The 10,324-nt window shown below is 41.1% G+C and overlaps 1 protein-coding gene across 3 annotated transcripts; it reads left to right on the forward strand.

The window, feature by feature from the left end:
* The first annotated feature begins 178 nt into the window (after positions 1–178).
* Positions 179–10,066, forward strand: lats1 (large tumor suppressor kinase 1). 3 transcript variants are annotated; one of them, XM_059356710.1, is made up of 8 exons: positions 179–345; positions 1,680–2,128; positions 2,752–2,869; positions 3,560–5,004; positions 5,666–6,248; positions 6,726–6,908; positions 7,567–7,673; positions 7,756–10,066. In XM_059356710.1, the coding sequence occupies exons 2-8, from the start codon at positions 1,784–1,786 to the stop codon at positions 8,266–8,268; spliced, it is 3,294 nt and encodes a 1,097-aa protein (XP_059212693.1). In that variant the 5' UTR covers positions 179–345; positions 1,680–1,783; the 3' UTR covers positions 8,269–10,066. The 3 variants fall into 3 exon arrangements, with proteins under 3 accessions (XP_059212693.1, XP_059212692.1, XP_059212695.1); XM_059356709.1 differs by having other exon boundaries at positions 1,683–2,128; XM_059356712.1 differs by lacking the exons at positions 6,726–6,908; positions 7,567–7,673; positions 7,756–10,066 and adding an exon at positions 5,279–5,291 and having other exon boundaries at positions 1,683–2,128; positions 5,666–5,783.
* Positions 10,067–10,324: the final 258 nt, after the last annotated feature.

Consider the following 10,324-nt stretch of genomic DNA (forward strand, 5'->3'; position numbering starts at 1 on the left):
ACCAATTGATACGTAAATATACCTCAAATGATTTGGATGATGTTCGAGCACTTTTTCAATAAAAAAAAAACGTTTTTATGTTGATATTTATGATGTTTTGCTTCTTTTATTGTGAAATCGCCAGTAACCGGAAGTGTGTTGCGTTTCTTCTTCGTCTGACTTGTTGCTGTGGTACTTGTCATTCAGACATCCCAGGAATTCAACACGACTCGGAACCAGCCAGCTCGGCACAACAAGGACATTTTAAGTTAAAACATCGTCCTCGTCGCCGCAAACAGGTCACGAAAGTGCAGTTTGCTGACAATAAAGGAGAGGTGTCGAGGAAAGCGCCAGCTACAGACACTGGTAAGTAGCTAAACACGGCTAACTAACTGTCGCCAGTTGTGTTGGAGCTAACAGCTAACTAGTTGTTGAGTTAGCCTAGCCGTTAGCAGCAAATGGAGGCCGCGGAGGAGCTGCTGCGCCGTTTTAATTAAAGCAAGGTGAAGTTGTTATAATACCAATTTGCAGCTCATAGGAGGCTCCGTATAATCGATATATTTAACCCTTTGATTCACAACATATAAACACCTTCTAATGCACAACATGGGTCAAAAATGACCCGTATTCATCCCCCATGTTATTTCATGCTGGTTGTGTGTTTGAATATCTTTTTTTTAAATTATTACAACAGATCATTATCTCCATTTTTCCTTTCATACTTTATGAAGAAAAGTAGTTTTTGTATTATTACATCAAGTTTACACACATGGGTCAAATATGACAAAAGTGGTACACTAAATTAACAATTTGAGTATATGTGTAACTATGTTTGTCTTATTTTTAAGGTTTAACTTTAAAATAGTTCTTAGATCCATCAGATTACATTGGGAAATCACATATTTTAACATTTGAGACTTATTAGAGCCACCAAATAATAATTTCCATTGAAAAAACGCCAATTTAACAAAATAGGATAGTTAAAATTGTTGTCTTCTTTGTCAGGTTTTAAATTGGTGAATTGATTACCCTTTGATGCACAATATATAAACACCTTCTAATGCAAAACATGGGTCAAAAATGACCTTGTGCATTAGAAACGTAGTGATAAAAAAAAGCGGTTTTATTCAAAAAGCAAGAAATGAAAACAAAAAATTAGGATGTATGATGTTCAAAAACGAGTTATTTGAGGAAACCCTGGAATACTGAATGATGAAATTAATTCATTGCAAAGATATAGAATATAAAAACTTAGTCGGGTCACTTTAGACCCATGTTGTGCATCAAAGGGTTAAGAGAATATGACAACCAACTTTAAGCATTACAGCATACAACACTTGAAGCAAGATAAATAGCTTTAAAGTAGGGATCTGTTAGTCTGAACTGCTAACGATGCTAACAAGTGGGCAGGATCTTGTTTTATGAAGGGATATGTATTTCTCTGTTGCAGGTTTTCTGTCTCTTACAGCTTTTAACAAGTTTAGTTTAAAGTGAAATGGTAAAGTACTAAAACAAAACTTTTTTGCTTATAGGTGCACCTAAAGTCCCAAAACAGCTTCATAACAATCTTCACACAGCTTGTGTTTATCTGATAGTATCTGATAATTAGTACTTTCCACACTTGTTATTTGCTCAACCTGTTTGGTAACATGACACGTGCTCTAGATGCTTGTTGATCTCACATTGTTCATTTCTGTCAGCAGCATGCAGATGTGAGGGTCAGACATCAGAGATCTCTGTGCTGCAACCCTGGACTGAGTGACATCCTCTTCATCCTCTTCATCGTCATCATACATGCTCTTACATGAAGAGAGGGGAGAAACCCGAAGGATACAGACAGATGAGACCCAAAACGTTTCCCACCAGCAACTACAGCGGCAACAGCCAGCAAATGCTGCAGGAAATTCGGAACAGCCTGCGCAACCTGTCCAAACCCTCGGACCCTCCTAAAGTGGACAATGTAGGGGCTGTAAAAATGCTTCCTGAGGACCCAAGGCAACAGGGGCGATGCAGCAACCCCAAAAACCCCTACCACAAAGCCTTACAGGAGATCCGCAAATCCCTGATGCCTTTTGCCCACGAGCAAACCTCAGGCCCTGAGGTGAAAAAACACATGTCGCTGGAAACCCCCTCTGCTGGGTTTGATGAGGTGAGATGAGGTGTTTTATTTGTCACTCAGACAGGTTTTTGTGAAGGATTGTGGAAGAATTTCATTCTAAACATAACTAAACATAATCACTCAGAGCACTTTGTTTACCTGGGAATCATTTGAAAAATGAAAAGCATGCAAAGTGGAATGACGAGTTAGAAAGGGTAACAATACAAAAGTAGTTTTTGAGTTGGCAGGTGCCACTTGTTTTGAGACAGTGCGTGCAGTCTAGGTATGAAGTGGCACAGTGTGAAGTGTTTGTGTTGTAATAAGTTTAAATGTAATCTGTAGGGGAAAAAACATCCCATCAGAGCTGTAACAATTCGTCAGTTTGTTTAATTGTCTAGCAAATATGTTGATAGTTATCATGTTGTTATTTTATGAGAAAGAACCTCCAAACTAAGGCTGAACAATCAACCAGGATTATTAGAAAAATAGTATTATGGACTAGTCGAATATTCAAATCTAAGGAGGCGCAGTATTTGTTAAAGTACAGTACCATTTTGAAGAGAATAATGTGCAGATTAATCAGTAGTTATTAAGATAATTGTATTTTCACTTTTATGTGAAACAATGTTATGTATTGTTTTTTGTGAATTGTTCTCGTTTTTGCCTTAAAACAGAGCAACAGTCGCAGTATGGGGGCAGTAATAGACTACACGGGTAAGGTGAGCTACCAGGACTCAATGAGGGAACAGATGGTTGTTTCCAATCCTAACGCTACAGGTCTGAAAGCTCCAGGTACGTCACTGTCCACTGGGACTAATTCTCTTTATTCAGCCCCGATATTCTTTGCAGAATTTGGGACATTTGCTTTAAGAAATGACAATACATGATGACAAAAAGATAATGAGTCACTGCATCATATAATGGTAGAAACTGAAAATGAGATCTTTTTTTTCATTCATGCTAGTAATGGTACAATCAAGGAAAAGTTTGCATTACACTATGTTGGCAACTGAATGTTTGAGTTTATTTTGGGAAAAAAACACGCACACAATTTTAATAAAATACTGATGTATCTTACAACAACTGTAACACAGCTTTGGCCTTCATAGTATGTTATGAAATCCATCAGAGTAATAGCTAAAACTAAGGTAATTCCTGAGGCTTGAAAATGTGGCTGTCAGGTGAGAGTTGACACTGTTCCATTGGTTGAATGCTTTGGCATGAATTCTAGATATTTTATCAATATCTGACAGACATAAACTGGGTTATTTTAGTCTTAGCTTTAGATGGTTGGACACCAATTTTATTTCTTGTCCACCTCACACACTGATGATTCACATTTTTAATATAAATCATATTACCAATGTTGTCAGTTGAGTTGATTAACCAGTGGAAAATGTCCTCACTGTGGCATCCTTACTATGAGGATGCAGTTCTACAAGTAATGATCTTGTATTTTTACTTTTTTTATTATATCTACAGGACCTTCTCATATCCAGCAGGCTGTGCTGAGGAGGCCGAGCTGGAAAGGCTCTAAGGAGTCTTTGGCGCCTCGACATGCTCTCATGGTGGACGGAATGATGTACCGCTCAGACAGCCCTGGACCGCCTCCTGCCTTCCCACAGGGTCACCCTGCTAACAGCCAGAGGGTCAATCCTCCACTGCCGCCTCAGGTGCGCAGCGTCACACCTCCACCAAACCGGGGTGCCATGCCTCCTGGTTCATCCTGGGACAGCAACCCATCAACAAAACGCTACTCTGGCAACATGGATTACCTTGTTCCCCGCATCTCTCCGGTGCCCCAGGGGGCCTGGCCTGATGGGTACCAGTCGTCCGCACCTCAGAATCCACGTGGGATCAGCCCAGTCCCTGTGGGCCATCAGCCCATTATAATGCAGACCTCCGGAGGAAATAAGTTCACATTTCCCTCCAGCTGGTCTCAGAATGGCACTCCTCAGCAAGACTACATGGCGGGGGGCAGCAGGCAGCCTCCTCCACCGCCGTACCCAGTTAACCAGAGCAGCAGGCACAGTCCCACTGACCAGCAGATGCAGTCAGGAGGACCTGCATCCTCTCCCTCTTATGTCAACGGTGGAAACATCCCTCAGTCCATGATGGTTCCAAACAGGAACAGTCACAACCTTGACATGTATAACTTAGGTCCTCCTCAGTCCTGGTCCCAGGCTCCTCTGAACCCCAACCAGTCCCAGTCTTCCTCTGGCAACAGCAGCAACCAGGATCTGTCACCGTCGTGGCAGCACAACATGCCGGTCCGGTCTAATTCCTTCAACAACCATCAGCTAAACAGCAGACAGGCACACGCATCCAGCTCCCAGCCCTCTGCTACCACAGTCACGGCCATCACCCAGGCTCCCATCCTGCAGCCGGTCAAAAGCATGCGAGTCCAGAAACCAGAGTTACACACTGCGGTTGCTCCCACACACCCTCCATGGATGCAGCAGCCTCCACCGCCTCCAGCTGCACCCGCGTACCCAGAACCCCCAGCCCCTGTACCTCAGATCCCTGCAGAAGTCCCCAGCTACCAGGGTCCCCCTCCACCCTATCCCAAACATCTCCTCCAGCAGCAGGCTGCACCCTGCCCCCCCGCCTATGACCCAGGGGTCAATAAGCTTGGCACAGGTAGAGAGGAGGAGGAGGAGAGCAGCGGCACAGACAGCTCCCGGGACAAGACGACAGAAAGCACCGCAGCAACAGCGACAGAGAAGGAGAAGAAGCAAATCACGACATCGCCCGTTCCTGTCCGCCGCAACAAGAAAGATGAAGAGCCAAGAGGGGAGTCCGGAAGAATTGCACTGTACTCCCCACAGGCCTTCAAGTTCTTCATGGAGCAACATGTGGAGAACATCCTGAAGAACCATCAGCAGAGGATTCGAAGGAGGAAGCAGCTGGAAAGTGAAATGCAAAGGGTGAGAAAATCAACAACCACAGTCACATCATTTTCTAAAATAATTGATCTTGTTATAAACTTTTTTTCCTCCTTGAAAGTGCTTGAACTTTACTCTTTAAAAGATTTACAACCCCTGTATAAATTAATATATTCAGCTTTTTACTATTTTGAGGAATACCTTTCTCTCTTTCCAAACCTTTTTCCTAACTATCTGTATCATTATGTTCATATTTTTCATGCTGTTCTATTTTTCTTAGCTGTTCTTTCTCTTCTCTCCTTGCTGTCACTAACAGCTGATCTAAAAAGGTAAAGGTATCTCTGCTGATCTGTGACACAGAATAGTCCCACACACGTCAGTTATTCAAGTAAGATGTTGTTGAGAAGCTGGTCTTTGTATTTTGAATGTGCTACATGCAGCATGTTGGCCCTCAGTGGCTGAATCAAATGCATGCCACTCCATCTCACTCATCATGTCACTGCTCGTGCATCTTTGTTTTGGACTAAAGTGAGGATTAACACATGGGTAAAATACAATATTTACACCCTTTTAGATCCTTTTAAATGTATTTTGCACTGGTTTCCCTCTGTGTTTGCAATTGTTGTGTGTTTTTTTGCAAAAATAATTGCCATTTCAAGATGATGTGAGTCATTATATCACATTTGCCTCTGTCCATGCTCAGGTGGGTTTGTCTTCAGAAGCTCAGGAGCAGATGCGTATGATGCTCTGCCAGAAAGAGTCTAACTACATCAGGCTAAAGCGAGCCAAGATGGATAAATCCATGTTCAAAAGAATCAAGACCCTCGGCATCGGAGCCTTTGGTGAGGTGTGCTTGGCCAGAAAGGAGGACACAGGATCGCTGTACGCCATGAAGACGCTCCGTAAGAAGGACGTGCTGCTGAGGAACCAGGTGGCCCACGTCAAGGCTGAGAGAGACATCCTGGCTGAGGCAGACAACGAGTGGGTGGTGCGTCTCTACTACTCTTTCCAAGACAGGGACAACCTGTACTTTGTCATGGAGTACATCCCTGGAGGGGACATGATGAGCCTTCTCATCCGGCTCGGCATCTTCAAAGAAGAGCTGGCCCAGTTCTACATCGCTGAGCTCACCTGTGCTGTGGAGAGCGTCCACAAGATGGGCTTCATCCACAGAGACATCAAGCCCGATAACATCCTCATAGACCGAGACGGACACATTAAACTGACCGACTTCGGCCTTTGCACCGGCTTCCGCTGGACGCACGACTCCAAGTATTACCAGAGTGGTGAGTGTAACTTGATTGATATCTAACAGTTTATCCAAAATATTAAGTTCATTTTTTGATCTGCAATGAGGCATATTAAAGTGATTGTGTACCTGTAGTATAATGCAGGATTGGTGCAGAGTTTGCTAGAAGATGCTTAATTTTACCACATTATGTTATAAGTAAGGAATATGCTTGACTTTGAAATATAAGATGGCTTTTAAGTCAGTACTAAATAAATACTTGAATGAAAAGAATATGGCTATGAAATAAATCCTGCAATGAATAAATGAGGCAATAAATACATGTAACTTGACACAACATAGGTAAAAATATAATAAATTAATTAAAAGGTTTGTATTTGAAAAATGTTTTTCAAATGACTAGTTTTTTTCCACCTTTATTTCACTCTTTATATCCATTTCTTATATTCATATATGAATATGAAAAACACAAATGATCTATATCATAAGTGAAACTTTGCTGGTCTCTTTCCAGGGGACCATGTGAGGCAGGACAGCATGGACTTCAGTAAGGAGTGGGAAGACCCGGCTAACTGCCGCTGTACGGACCGTCTGAAGCCTCTGGAGAGGAGAAAGGCCCGGCAGCACCAGCGCTGTCTGGCACATTCACTGGTCGGGACCCCAAACTACATAGCGCCAGAAGTGCTGCTCCGAACAGGTACAGCGCACCACAGCCAGAGGGGCTACTGAGGGATTTTCTTCATTATTTTTCTCTCTCCAAATTTGTTTAGTCTTGTTTTACTAAAATATTCTATTCAACTTTTTGCATAACTCTGGACATTTTTAGCTTTTTAATTTACTTAAACTTTTTTTTACTCTAAAGGAATCGATTAGTTCGAAAATAATAACATTTATTATTTTTATAGCAGTTTTAGGAAGGGTCATTTATGTCCTCTAAGGTAACAAGAGGGAGTTTTTAACTTTTAAATCTGAATTGCACCAAAAAAATGCATCAAAATCAGTATTTAGTCAACAGAATTTAACTAATTTTATGTTACTGTAGAATTATGTAAACAAATTGGCAATTTAAGGGTTAAAAATCTAAAGAAATAATTCATATTTGGTAGTTATGTTAAGGAATGATGGCATTTTAAGATTTAACTAAGATTAAGACTAAGTGAAACCGGAAAAAATAATATAAATATAATATTTTGTGGTAGTTTCAGACATGGACATTTTGCCTTCTAAGAACATCAGAGCAGCTCTTTAAAGGGACACAAAAGAGTTACCCAGATAGACTCTAGACGCTAATTCCCTGCTGAGAAATGTTGTTGTTGCAGTGTGATTGATGTAAAAACATCTTTAATCTCCTCCAGGATACACCCAGCTCTGTGATTGGTGGAGTGTTGGTGTCATCTTGTATGAAATGGTTGTTGGACAGCCTCCCTTCTTAGCGACCACGCCCCTGGAGACACAGATGAAGGTATGTGAAGCACCTGCAGTGAAATGTAATGCATCCAGAGACTTCATAGTTTCTTAATGTCGTCTCTGCTGTTGAACTCCAGGTGATAAACTGGAAGAGCATGCTGCACATTCCCCCACCAGCCAAGCTCAGCCCAGAGGCGTCCGACCTCATCGTTAAATTGTGCCGCAGCCCAGAGGACCGCCTCGGCAAGAACGGCACGGACGAAATCAAAGCCCACCCTTTCTTCAAGACCATCGACTTCTCCAGCGACCTCCGGCAGCAGGCGGCGCCGTACGTCCCCACCATCGCTCACTCCACAGACACCTCCAACTTCGACCCCGTGGACCCGGACAAACTGTGGAGCAGCGACAGCGACGGCGAGGACAACCTCAACGACACCCTCAACTGCTGGTTCCGCAACGGCAAACACCCCGAACACGCCTTCTACGAATTCACCTTCCGCCGCTTCTTCGATGACAACGGCCACCCGTACAGCTGCCCCAAACCTATCGAGTACGAGGGTTATAACGGGGACGAGGCGGACTCAGAGGGCCCGGTGCAGGAGGCGGCTGGTAGCTCAGCGACTCAGGGCCGAGACCTGGTCTACGTCTAGCGGCTGAGCGGTGTGTACATAACGAGCTTGTGGAGGAAGTTTGTGTGTGAGTGGAGGGGAACGCAACGGTACAGCGTGTAAATCCTAAAACATAGGAAAGTATGTTGGTAGGACATCAACAGACTTTAAATATGGAAAATATAAGTTCACACTACAAATTAAAGGACTAGTTGGGCATTTAGGGAAAACATTTTTGATTGTTTTCTTGCCGTGCGATATTCTGCATTTCTTTTGGTTATTGGAATTATTATTTCCTTTCTAAATTGCTTTAAAAATGTGCTTAACTTGAAAGTGTAGTAAAAGTCTTTTGTAGCATTTAATTAAACATGCCTGCAACAGATACTTAAACTAAGTTCTGTATTTCAGTTTGTGTTCAAATCTAAATTTTGACGCCAAGATTTTCATTTTTACAGCAAATGTATATCTGTTGTAGATATCTATCTACTACTAAATCTATCTAAAAAATATCTAAGATGAGCTAACCAGCTCTCATATTTTAGTATACAGACATAAAAGTGGTATAAATTTGCTCATCTCGGCAAGAACGCAAATAAGTGCGTTTTCCCAAAATGCTGCCTACAATGTGTGAAAGGTACAGTACGATGTTCGCTGCCTGAGAAACTGAAAGCAGAAAAAAAATCAGGGTGCTCTCTTTATGACGACTTATCACAAACTCCCCTTAAAGCCTTAATTTATTTAAGAAAACTGTACCTGGTGATGCTAGTGTAGATGCTGTTTGAGTGTGGGATTTTTGTTGCTGGAATTGCATTTATTGATAAAAAAGAAAAAGAAAAAAAGAAATTGTCTTAATTTATATTTTAATGTCTGTTGCAATGGGGATTTAGTGTTGTGACTCATAGAAATTTGCAGGGATAAATTGCTCTAATTATTCATTGCTGTGCCTTTTTTGATTTATTTTTTGTTATCTTTTACCAAATATACAGAGGATTAATAATCAGACTGGCATTTTAAAAATGAGAGTAGAAGTAGCTGATTGAACTACAGTAGTTTTTTGTTTTATTTTTCTAATTTATACTTAATGTATTTATAAATTAAGTTGTATACAGTTGATGTAAATATTTTTCTCTTCCCTGTCAGCTGATTTTTTTTTTCTTAGGGCAGGCCCTCGTCAGTGTCCACTGCTGCTGCCTTCTGTTAATATGTTGTGTGCTTTTCAGCCTCTCATTCACCCAAAACACTAAATCACAGTATAAGTAAATCTATTTAATCATTTTTCCTTAACTAAACTTTCAGATTTCATGCTCATTTCTCAACCAAAGCACTAAATAGGTGGGTTTTTATAATTGTTTTGCAATAACCCACGTTTAGAAAATAACGACACAAGACGGCAAAATTAGTTTTTGCTGCGTTATTACACTATCACCCAGAAATGCCTTGCTATTAGGCATCTAACACTTCATCTTATTGTACTCTACATTGTGTTCAAGGATCTGGGAGAGATAATTGTCTCATTTCCTGTCTTTGAGTATCACTACAGCTGACTGTCATGTGTTTATCGTGTTTAAAAGAAAAGCTGGATTGACGGACTGACGGTGAAGAGAACTGCTCTCCATCACATATCATGATGATTCTGTAACCCGCTGTAACTTTTTCTTTATGTTTAGGAAAAGCTCTCTGAATGTAGTTATTATGGACTTAATGGTGACCACTGGCATTCTGCACTGGTTTTGTGTTTTCGTTGTCAAGTGAGAGAATTTTATTTTTGTGTACATTGTTGCTCCGGGAGGTTGGGTACAGGGAAGAGGGTGATAAATAAAGAATGTAAAGAACAAAACATGTTTTACATGCACATGAACCGTGTTGCATTGTTATTAGTATCATAACACTCATAAGTTGGATAAGGGCTGCAAATAACAATTATTTTCTTAGTATAGAAAATATAGTATAGTAATAATATACTATAGTATAGTAAGTATACGTGCCAAAAAGTTATAGAAGGTGAAAAAGGCGTATTTAAATGTCTTATTTTGTCTGACCAACAGTCAAAAACACGAGATATTTAGTTTACTGAATGATTTTGACTCACTCCACAAAA

The sequence above is a fragment of the Centropristis striata genome, chromosome 18 (genome assembly GCF_030273125.1).
Source record: "Centropristis striata isolate RG_2023a ecotype Rhode Island chromosome 18, C.striata_1.0, whole genome shotgun sequence".
NCBI lineage: Eukaryota > Metazoa > Chordata > Actinopteri > Perciformes > Serranidae > Centropristis > Centropristis striata.

Coding starts and splice junctions, on each gene's coding strand:
- lats1 (XM_059356710.1), top strand. CDS start 1,784: ATGAAGAGAGGGGAGAAACCCGAAGGATACAGACAGATGAGACCCAAA. Junction 2,870..3,559: donor TACAGGTCTGAAAGCTCCAG/GTACGTCACTGT, acceptor TTATATCTACAG/GACCTTCTCATATCCAGCAG. Junction 6,249..6,725: donor CTCCAAGTATTACCAGAGTG/GTGAGTGTAACT, acceptor GTCTCTTTCCAG/GGGACCATGTGAGGCAGGAC.